The sequence below is a fragment of the Ursus arctos genome, unplaced genomic scaffold, assembly GCF_023065955.2.
Source record: "Ursus arctos isolate Adak ecotype North America unplaced genomic scaffold, UrsArc2.0 scaffold_138, whole genome shotgun sequence".
In the NCBI taxonomy this organism is placed as follows: Eukaryota; Metazoa; Chordata; class Mammalia; order Carnivora; family Ursidae; genus Ursus; species Ursus arctos.
The window spans coordinates 2012-14049 of NW_026622806.1; the positions used below are offsets into that span (position 1 = coordinate 2012).

The window sequence follows — 12038 nt, forward strand, 5'->3', positions numbered from 1 at the left end:
AAACCCATTCATATATCGTAGCTGATTTGTGACAAAAGAGGCGAGAATAGAAAATGGGGAAAGGACAGTCTCTTCAATCACTGGTGTTGGGAAAACTGGATAGTCACATGCAAAATACTGAAACTTGGCTGCTATTGTACACCATACACAAAAATAACTCAAAATAAAGACTTCGATTTAAGACTTGAAACCATAAAACTCTTAGGAAAAAAACACAGGTGGTAAGCTACTTGATGTCAGTCCTGGCAACACATTTTTGAATCTGATTCTAAATGCAAAGGCAACAAAAGCAAAAATTAACAAGTGGGGACAACATCAAACTAAAAAGGTTCTGCACAGCAAAGGAAACCATTAACAAAATGAAAAGACAACCTACTGAATGGGAGAAAATATTTTCAAATCATATATCTAATGAAAAATTGACCTCCAAAATACATAAAGAAGTCATACAACAAATAATCAAAAAACAGTCCAATAAAAAAAATGGGCAGAGGATCTACATAGACATTTTTCCAAAGAAGATATGCAGGTGGGGGCGCCTGGGTGGCACAGCGGTTAAGCGTCTGCCTTTGGCTCAGGGCTGATCCCGGCGTGATGGGATCGAGCCCCACATCAGGCTCCTCCGCTATGAGCCTGCTTCTTCCTCTCCCACTCCCCCTGCTTGTATTCCCTCTCTTGCTGGCTGTCTCTCTTTCTGTCGAATAAATAAATAAAATCTTTAAAAAAAAAATGAAGATATGCAGATGGCCAACAGGCACAGGAAAAGATGCTCAATATCACTCATTATCAGGGAAATGCAAACCAAAACCACTTGGGATGTTAACTCGCTCCTGTCAGAATGACTAATTGCAAAAGGATAAGAAATAACAGTGTTGGCGAGGACGCGGAGAAAAGGGAACTCTTGTGCTGTTGGTGGGAATGGAAATTGGTGCAGCCACTATGGAAAACACTATGGAGGCACCTCAAAAGATTAAAAATAGAACTATCATACGATCCAGCAATTCTACTTCTGGGTACTTATCTGAAGGAAATAAAAATACCAGTTTAAAAAGATATATGCACCCTATGTTCATTGCAACACTAGCTGCAATAGCCAAGATATGGAAACAACCTAAGAGTCCACTGATGGATGAATGGATAAAGATGTGATGTATGTGTACAATGGAATACTACCCAGCCATAAAAAAGGAAATCCTCGCCATTGGTGACAACACGATGGACCTTGAAGGTATTATACTAAGAAAAAGAAGTCAGAGAAAAACAGATATTGTATGATTTCACTTACATGTGGAATCTAAGAAACAAAACAAACAAAACAAAATGTATGGGTACGGAGAACAGACTGATAGGATGTAGGGAGTGGGACATACATGTAAAGGGGGTCAAGAGGTACAAACTTCCAGGTATAAATTAAGTAAGTCATGGGGGTATAATGTACAACATGGCAACTACAGTACATAATTTTGTACTACACATTTGATAGTTGCCAAGACAGTAAATTTAAAAGTTCTCACCACAAGAAAAAAAATTTAATTTCGGAGAGTGACTGATGATAGCCAGACTTATTGTAGGGATCACTGTGCGGTGTATACAGATATCAAATTATTGTGTCGTAACCTGAAAGTAGTATCATGTCAATACCTCAAAAATAAATAGGTAAATAAATAGAAAGAACAAAGTAACATGTTAATGCGGTTAATACTGCAAAGACGGTATTGGGTAGATTGGACTTACCACACTGTCCCAGCCTGCAGAGCGGAGGAGACCGTTATGGCTTTATCGATATCTTTGGTAAAGATTCCTGCTGATAAGCCATAAAGAGTATTATTTGCTCTCTTGATCACCTCATCTAAAGATTTAAACTTCATGATTTGCTGCACCGGTCCAAATATCTGTATCATAGAAAAATGCATGAAATAAATCAAAGTAACAGGTTAAAACTAAATATTTTAAATGGTATTGCAATTTTCTTCCCCTACAAACTATCGTAAATTAAGATTTTACCTTGCATCTCAAAGTGTGAACCAAAATGGTAGCTGCTGGAATGGGAGGTTAGGATACACAATGGTCATGTGTTAAATTCCCTTTGGAATAAAATGAGGTAGAAATAAATAAGGCAATATTCATTTTCTTGTTGTTGGAATTAGACTTCCAATAACTCACCATTGTGCATAAAGTCGTTAACTTCAGAGTTTCTTTTACATTTAGGAATATTTTATATTCTCTCCCTAGTTTTCCACATCAAGTCACTACATAAACAGCAAACTCAAGAAGCCAATGCGAGCTCTACTGGAGAAATAAGTAGGCAATAATTGATAATAATAATTTTATTTTAAATATCAGTGTATCATCAACTGAAATATCACCTATTCTCCTGGACTTAGATCTTTTTATAATCAGCCAAATTAGGTGAAACAACATGAATTTTTGTTCAGATTCTATTCTTCAGCCAAATCTTAAGCAACTCACATGTACCAAACAAAATGATCCATTACTGTAAGAGCTTAAATCCTCAACCACTAACCAAAGCATGGGTTCATTGACTATAATCATAGGATAGGAAACAAACTCACAATTTGCTCATTCAAACCTAAGTTGCTCTTTCACTTGTGCTAGATTCTTTAGTTAGCTCAGCCCAGAGTCAACTTATTCTGCATCTCATCCCCAGATGGGAGAAAAACAACTGGGTTTCTCTTAAAAATTAAGCTCCTGTATTATGTTTCTATAAAACATATATTAAACTTAAACGAAGAAGGGTCCTTCTGAAATTTAGTTTCCCAGAAACTAAAATTTTCTGGGAAATGTATGTTAGGGGTTGGCAAAAATCAGAAAAGATAGTTTTCCGGTGTTCATCACTGATGTAAGTACTGGAGTTGGGGGCTACCATTCCATAGAGGCTGAGTGCAAATCCTAAGGCTGTAAATCTAATTATAATGTTGTAACTTGGGAACCAGGTATATAGCAGCTATTGTAATAAGTGTGTTAATATCTTACATAATTTTAATTAAACAAAGCACAGCATTCAAGGCTTCTTTGAAGTAACAAAACAAGCTACTCTACTATGTCTATTATAGGAGCACAGTGTTTCCTTGATTGAACGCCTTTTTTTTGGGGGGGGGGCTTTGTCCTTTTCCATGGTGTGCAAGAAAGAACAGCAGCTCTTGTATTTGTCAGTACATGCTCATGTACTTGTCAGTACATGCAAACTTTACATGCAAATAAATGCAAAAATGAGTTAAGGGATGAATCGGTGTGGATAAACTATATTTGATTATCCATATGCATCTCTTTTATTTTTCCTATTTATTGTTTGCAAATCTGATTCTGTACTTTCTTCCTTGCTTGATGGCATTTTGGGAGGTAATGAAAATAACCCTTTAGGTTCTCTATCATATCATAAAGATGAGATACAAGTTCATTGGACAAAATGTTATGATTCAGTATATTTGAGTTGACAGTGCCTTCTTGTTATAGTGTATTATGTGACACCTTCATAGCCCAAAGCCAATGAATCTATCTCTGTATTTGTTAAAACCCCTCTGTCCAGGGCACCCAGTGGCTCAGTCAGTTAAGCATCTGACTCTTGATTCCAGTTCAGGTCATGATCTCAGGGTCATGAGACCGAGCCCCGTGTCGAGCTCTACACTCAGTGCAGAGCCTGTCTGAGAGTCTCTCCCTCTCCCACTACCCCTCCCCCTGCTTGTGCTCTCTCTTTCTCTCTCAGGTAAATAAATAAATACATAAAACCCTTAAAAAAATAAAACACCTCTGTCCATGAGGTAGATTATTTATAATTCCTAAATGCAAACTAGCCTTTCCTAGTTATATAGTTATATATCACATCTCTGGATAACATCTTTTTAATGTTAATTAGTTTGTGCTCACCTAATATTTAATTGCAATATATTTCTCCAGGAAAATTAGGAAGTGCAAGAGCTGAAAACAGGGCCAGGAGAATATGGAGGGAGATACACGTAAATAAAATTACATTCAAACCCTACGTGACTTTTTATTCCAAAATTCATATGGAAAAGCAAAGGAACTAGATTAGCTAATACAATTTTGAGAAAGAATAAAGCGAGAGGATTCAGTCTTCCCAATTTCAAGACTTATTATACAGCCACCATAATCAAGAGAGTAGCAGCAGACAAAGCAAACACAGTGGAACAGACTAGGGAACCGAGAAACTGATACACAAATATGCACAACTGAAGTCTGACAAAGTTGCAAAAGTAATGGAATGGAAGATAAGTCGCCTTTCAACAAATGCTAAAGCAATTAAGCATCCGTAGGCAAAACAGAACAAAACAGAACCCAACAACGTGGACTTAGGTCTCATTCCGTACATAACAATTAACCTAAAGTGGACCACAGACTTACAAAATACATTATAAAACTTCTAGAAAAAAATTTAAAACACAGAAGTCTTTTAGATCTAGGAGTGAACAAAGGGTTCACAGAGTTGACACCAAACACTATCCACAGAAGGGGATAAAACGGATAAATGAAAGTCCCTCAAAATGAAAAACTTTTGTTTTGAAAAAGACCCTGCTAAGAAGATGAGAAGACGACCTACGGACTGGGGGAAAATATTTGTAAACCACATACCCAACAAAAGACTGGTATCCAAAATACAGTAAAGAACCCTCCAAACTCAACAGTGAAAGGCAAACAATCCAATGAGAACATGGACAAAAGACATGAAGAACTATTTCATTAAGGAAGACATCAGATGGCAAACAACCCAATGGAAAGATGTACAATATCATTAGCTATTAGGGAAATGCAAATTTAATTCACGATGAGCTATCATGCCTATCAAAACAGCTAAAAGTAAAAATAATCACAACACTAAATGTGAGCAAGGCTGCAGGGAAACTGGATCACTCATACATTGCTAATGGGAACATGAAAATATTCGTCTACTCTGGAAACCAGTTTGCCGGTTTCTTTTAAAAAAATGCATCTACATATGACCCAGCAATTTTACTCTTGGGCATTTATCCCAGAGAAATGAAGACTTATGTTCATATAAAAACCTGTACCCAATGTTTAGAGCAGCATTATTCCTAGTAGCCCCAAACTGGAAACAATCATAGGTTCTTCAGTAGGGGAATGGTTAATGGTAGTACACCATACTACGGAGAACTGCTGTGCAATAAGAAGAAACAACTATCCTGACATGCAACAACCTAGACCAATCTGTAGAAAATGAAGCTGAGTGAAAAAAAAAATCCAATCCCAAAGGGTTGCACGGAGAATGAATCCACTTATATAAAATTCTTAAGACGACCAAATTATAGAAATGGAAAACTGATTGGTGGTTAAGGGAAAGCCTGGGGTTAAGGATAGGGGGTTATAGGAGGATCATGGATTTGGCTATTAAAGAAACATGAGGGATTCATGTGGTGATGAAATGTTCTGTGTTTGTTTCAATGTCAACATACTTGCTGTGATACTATGCTATAGTTTTTCGAGATGTTACCAACTGAAGGAAACTGGGTAAAAAGCAATGGGATCTGTCTGCATTATTTCTCATAACAACAGTTGCATCTACAACTTATCATAAAATAAGTTTATTTTTTTAAAAAATCTTGTGTATCATGTAATCATTTTCCAATTATCTTCGAATATATTATTTCCAGAGAAGAAAAAGCAACAACGAAATGAGGTTTCCTTTTCCATTACTTTAAAGCTGTGGAAGAAGCACCTAGAAATTGTTAAGCATCCTGATCTGTCTTTGGCTGGAAATTCTTGTCTGGCCTCAGGATTTCCTTACTATTTTAAGTCTTGATTACAATAAATGGCTTTTTGGTTTTTTTTTTTTTTGGTAATGAAATGAAAAGAACAGACATGAAAAGAAACATTTACCAAGAAAGATGTTAAAAGAACTGACAATTTTATTTTTTTAAGATTCATTTATTTATTTTAGAGATAGAGAGCTGTGCATGAGCGGGGGGCGGGGGGGAGAACAGAGGGGGAGGGAGTGGGACAAGCAGACTCCACACTGACTGTGGAGCCGGTTGTAGGGTTTGATCTCATGAACCTGAGCTGAAACCAAGTGTGGGACACTCAACCAACTGAGCCACCAAGGCTCCCCAAGGACTGAGATTTTTAAAGGGACACTTTGTACGCACACAAAGAGAAAATATAACAACAAAGGGAATGGAGCAGAATGCAAGTATTTACCTCTTCTTTGGCAATGCGCATGTCGTCTGTAACATTAGAGAAGACCGTGGGCTGGACGAAGTAGCCTTTATTCCCCCACGGACCTCCGCCACACTCCAGCTTGGCCCCTTCTTTCTTCCCACTCTCAATGAGGTCAAGTATTTTTTCATACTGTTCCTTATCAATCTGTTGGGAAAATATCACACAGAAATGAAAAGAAATGAATGAATTAAGTAAATAAGTAAGTTTATAAAGGTAATGTATTGCCCAGCCTGTTAATGAGGGTTTCAAAATGCTAGAATATTGTTATTAAGTGACATCTTCCATCAAAACAGCTGACGGAGGCTCAGATTCATTCTGTGTTTATTCTCCTGACTTTTCTAGAAAGAACACTTAAAGATAAATATTTGTATTCAGCATTTGTTTTACAGCTACATAAGCAACGCATATCAGCGCTGCAAACAAGTGTAAACGTTTTCACACACTGTCATCTATTTACACTGGGAAAAATGCCTGGTAAGAGTCAAACACACTTACTTGAAAACTATAGTCCTAGCTGAAATAAAGAGGAAAACGAGAAGAGAACTTTGAAACTGGGTTTAATTTAATATGGCAGTTGGAAAGCAGATGCTTTATGGCTTTGAAGACCCCTAGACCTCTGTTTGCTTCTCCTCATTCCTGACAACCTCCTCTGGCCGGATCCAAGCTGACCACGGCCTGGGCATCCTCCCCGTGAGGATCCCCGTGGGGCAGCCTCCACTGGTCCAATCCCAATCTCTAGCCTGTCCCGATTATTAGCATCTGCTCCATTACAGAGGCCACATCTAAATACGTGACAAGAATTACAGAGCCGTAATGGTTGGATAAGCAATATTTTTATAAGGAAAAAAAAAAAACAAGCTTAAGTCTGGAGTTCTGGCTGGGATATCCGAGCACTCATCTTCCCTCCATGTACTGGAGTTGGGGCTATGTATTGTCTCAGTTCCAATTTTGGGGAGACTGAGGACTTGAGCGATCCTTGGACTCCGAGTCACTGGAGAAGACTGCTCTGTCTCAGGTGCAGCCAGGGTTAAATTTTAAAGGAAAAAGACTGAAGATCCAGGAGTCCAGGTGGAGGGCCTCTTGCCAATTCAACTAGTCTCTTCTCACGACTTGAAGAGCATTGCTCTTTATCTTCTCCTTTGACTCTGCAATCTCCCCCATCTTTCAAATCCCAGAAAAAGGTTTCAAACTAACTGCTCACAGCCCAGTTCCCAGTTCCAATGAGATTAAGTGCTATTTGAAACCAGAAGCTATTTTATAAATTTGGCACAATATTTGGTACAATGTTGCTCAGTCCTCCTATTGCACGATAGTTAATTGAATGTTTCAAAAAGAAAATGTTGATTCATTTCCAGCAGATCAAGGGAGTTGTAATGTTGGTTTAATAACTGTTGGTTTGATATTTAAATTGTTGCATAGTATTTACTACAGCCAGACTAAGGGGTGGTGGTAGTTTTGCCTGGTTAAAATGTTTTGGAGTGCCAGCAAATAGCCAAGGATTCTTGTGTCTCCATGCAGTCTCTGTGGCCTATTCCAAAATATTAATCTCACTATGGCCTCAAAAAAATCATGATTTTGGGGGATTTCATTTTAAGATGTATTCCCTAAGTGTAAACTTTTCCCTGCCTGTGACCACAGTGGATATTTGAGGACAGTCCTAGTCTTGCCTATGCACTGGGAGGTAAAGGCGGAAAGGATTTGTTTGTTGGAAAACTTGATGGTCAATAACTTGTAAGAATACAGGAATTCATAGTATAGTGTCTGGCCGCTGACAATGTGCTCCTCTAATCAGCAACTCTAGTGTTACTTGGTGGCAAAATGCATTTCTTAGGCCTCACACTAGATCTACTGTATCAGAATTTGCATTTTTAAGGAGATTCTCAGGTGACTCAAATGCACAGGAAAGATTGAGAACATTGCACCAAAGTTTAGGCCTAGTGATGGAAGTTTTCAGTTATACCTGGGGACATAGTATAGTCTAGCTAATTTTGCTTCACCATAAATACAAATCTTCCTCAGAAGGTTTCAGATTGGCCATATCTGAATTTGCCTTTCCTTTTGGCCCTCAGGAACTTCTCAATAAGGCTAGGATGTAGCAGGGGCTCTTTACTGTGTGATGGGCCATTAGCTCATGGGCCAGTCTATGAAATGTAATAGGGCTTGGCACTGTAATAGTCTCAAAGTATACATTTATGTGTCTGTGCAAATTCTTTAATTCCTTAGGGTTGATGGGTTGAGAACAAAGACAGTTTAAGAAATGACACTGAGACATCCTTCAAATTATTTGGGACCCATAGATCAACAAAAGCAATGAGAGCAGATATATGAAGTTATTGATCGGTGATAGTAATTGTCACCATAGGTATAAATGGAAGCATGTCATTTTCATTTACTCAACAGACATTTGAGCATGTACTGTGAATGAGGCACTCAGACGCTTTATATAGATTATTGCATTTCACTGCCCAGTCACCCTGCAAGATTGGTGTTACTGCTTCCATTTTACAGATGAGAAAACAGAGCCTCAGGGAGGTTAATTTTAAATCCAACCTCTATTTCGAAAATCCACCTCTCTGCAGTAGGACAAGATGCAACTTCTGGTGATAATATTATAACGCTTGATGTGGGTATCATTACTTCCAAGTGAAAATACTAATTTTTCCAGGTTTTTAAGAATGCATATTTTGGTCTATGAAATCAAATTGTAAAATCACTTTACCAATGAAGAAATTTATATATATATATATACATATACACATATATATTTATATATACATATTTATATACATATATTTATATACATATAAAAATGTCTTTACATATATTTATATAACTATAAAACATGTATTTACATATATTAAAACAGGTATATACATATATTTATACACATATAAAAGTACGCTTAGTGCCTAAGCGTCTCTTTCCGTAAGCCATTTCTTACAACAACCGGTATTTTTAAGGGTAAGAAGCCCCGGGGGCTTTTCAGTCTTACTTCTCAAATACCTACTTTGCACTTACTCAGCACAACCTGTGATGAAAATCCACTCATTTATACAGATTCAAGTCTTATATTAAGCAGTTAGATCACTATTTACTTAAGAAATCTCTGAATAGGAATTTTCTTAAAGTCTATTTTTACTCCTTTCACTTAGGAATAATGAATTCTAGATCAATTTTTGAGCCTCTGGTTGAATTGTAGGTCCTCTAGCGGAGAAAGTGCTGCCAACAATGTTTAGTATTAAGTATCTTAGATATTCTCTTCCTTTCACTTCCCCTTTCTTCCCCTCCCTGATCCTGTTCAGATCTCTCTCTCTCTCTCTCTCTCTCTCTCTATATATATATAATCAAATGGGAAAAATGCTTTACTTTTACATAGACAGGTAGTTATTTAGAGAAAGAAAGAATCACAACTGAAATCTTAGGATCTCATCCTTTCTTAGAATTGGAGACCACGTCAAAATCAAATTTATTATATGTCTTGGCATCCATTTGAAAAGCTACCCAATATAAGCAAAATTAGCAACTACTTCTCCGTACTAACTCAAGGATAAAAACAAAATATAATGTGATTAAGATAAAACAACGTATTACCTCATTTCCAACTGAGTTATTTTAGGGCTTTTAGGTTTTAATATTTGGCATTGCCTAAATCCTAAGGTTTTCCTACTTGGCTATCTTGGCACGAGCAGAAAAACCCAAGACAGCCTTTTAACTCTTCCAGACTGTAAACTCTGTGAGGTCAGGTCCATATCCACCTTGTTCCTTTGGGCATTGCCAGGTACTCATCCCAGGGTTTAGCTGATGGTAGCATTCAATAAATTTTGGCTAATAAAATTTATTTTTGGCTTAGTGACTGTGTTAAGAACAGTGTTTGCTTCAAATCAATAGCACGGAACAGTGTATAATTTTTAGTGTGAAAGAATAACGTCTCTGAGCTTAATGTCTACACTCTAGAGAACAATTTCTCAACAGCGGCCTGATTGGCATTTTGTGGCAGATAACTCTCAGCTCTCCTGTGCACTGTAAGATTTAATAACATCTCTGGCCTCCACCCTCCATTAGATGCCGGTAGAACCACCCCCTCTCAACCACCCCAGTTGAGACAACTAAAAATGTCAAATATTTCCATGGCGGGGGCAAAACTGTTCCCAGTTGAGAACCACTGCTCTAGATCAAGGTCCCAGAGGTCTGGAGTCAATTCAGAATGAAAGATCCAGGCGTTTGCACAACAGACAATGAACAGGTTACTGCGCAAGGAAGAGGCAAAGGAAGACCCTCTTGTTGATAATGGTTTGAAGAACACATTAGAAAATGGGAACCTTATGGAACAACTGGCCTTTTCCACGGAAAACGAGACATTTGCCACAAAGCCAGGAACTCAGGACCTTCTAGGACACTCAGGTCACCAAAGGCCCATCAGAGTAACTGAAGACCGGAGTGAATTGAGAGGTATGCTAGCTGCCCACATCTGTGGGATGGAAGCTGAGACAAAGGACTGATCCTGAGGGAGAAAGAAATGCCAGGATTCTATAAGAACTTCCAAGTGGACAGAGACTGCATACAGGAATCAAGAGGTGTGCAGAATGAGGGAAACAAGAAATTTACATTTGCTGTTCTCCTCACATCTTTAATTGCCAACACGCTTCTTAAACTGTTTCAAGACATGAAGATGAGGCCACACAACCTCAGGGTGCTTTCTTCAACATGGGGAGTGAGAGTCATCGCTTTTCTTCTTTTTTTTTTGAAACACCAGACTGACACAGTATTGTCACCTAGGAAGATCTGTGGTAAGGAAATAATCTTATTCAATAAAAAGTAAACCTAAAGAGGACATTTTGTTCTTGTCCCCTGTGAATGCTATTCCTTCTTGTGTATACTCACCTGAGGGCCTTGTGTGACTCCTGGGGTCAGAGGATTTCCAAGAACATACTTTTTAGCCCGTTCAACACTCCTTCGAACAAACTCATCGTAAATCGATTCTTCCACGAAAAGCCTGGAAGCAGCTATACAACACTGGCCTTGGTGGTAGAATAACCCATGGTGTGCAAATTCGACGGCATTGTCCACTGCAAAGAAGATACTCACGTTGAAGAAGAGATATTTTCTAAAGATGATGTATTTGTACACATCTCTCAGAGGCAATAAGATGCTATAGAAAAATTATGAGTTGCACAGTCAGATGTAGATTCAATACACCCCACCTCTTATCAGCCAGGTGACAAATGAACCTTTCTAATCCTTTATTTGACATGGAAAGGATAGTCACAAATATAAAATCTCAAAAACATTAATATACCAATATATATTATGACACTACCAAGAATATAGAAAGTGTCATAAGATCCTTTCCCACTGCAAATGATTTTTTTTACATTTATTTATTTATTTTAGAGGAAGAGAGGGAAAGAGAGAGAGCATGTGCATGTGGGGGAGGGGCAGAGGGAGAGAATCTCAAGCAGGCTCTCCAATGAGCATGGAGCCCGAACTGGGGCTTGATAGCATGCCCTGAGGCGAAACAGAGAGTGGAGGGTTAACTGACTGCACCAGCCAGGCAACCCTGCACATGACTTCTATAAACCTCTCCCTTTATAATTAGTTAGATTACTAAATACCTCAGCCCTCAGATTTTAACTAAATGACAAAGAAAACATGAACTATCTATTGCATTAAATAATTTAAAAATATTTTTAGATACTCTGATCAATAGGAAAAGTGATACTTCTGAAAAAAATTAATATTCAAAATCACTCACCCACCTTGGCTGCCCTGTTTCAGGAAAAACATTTTCCAACTTTATATAAAATACACCATATTATTTCATATATGCC

At 37.9% G+C, this 12038-nt stretch overlaps 1 protein-coding gene across 2 annotated transcripts in view; it reads right to left on the bottom strand.

Moving 5' to 3' along the window:
- Positions 1-1697: 1697 nt before the first annotated feature.
- Positions 1698-12038, bottom strand: part of LOC113269854 (aldehyde dehydrogenase 1A1) — a 44031-nt gene continuing 33690 nt past the window's right edge. Inside the window, exons 9-11 of one of the 2 annotated variants that reach the window (XM_057311236.1) lie at positions 11092-11276; positions 6190-6354; positions 1698-1892 (exon numbers count right to left, since the gene is read on the bottom strand). In XM_057311236.1, coding sequence (XP_057167219.1) covers positions 1731-1892; positions 6190-6354; positions 11092-11276 — 512 coding nt within the window. In that variant the 3' untranslated portion in view covers positions 1698-1730. The remainder of the gene's footprint in view (positions 1893-6189; positions 6355-11091; positions 11277-12038) is intronic. The other variant, XM_057311235.1, reaches the window with a different exon arrangement.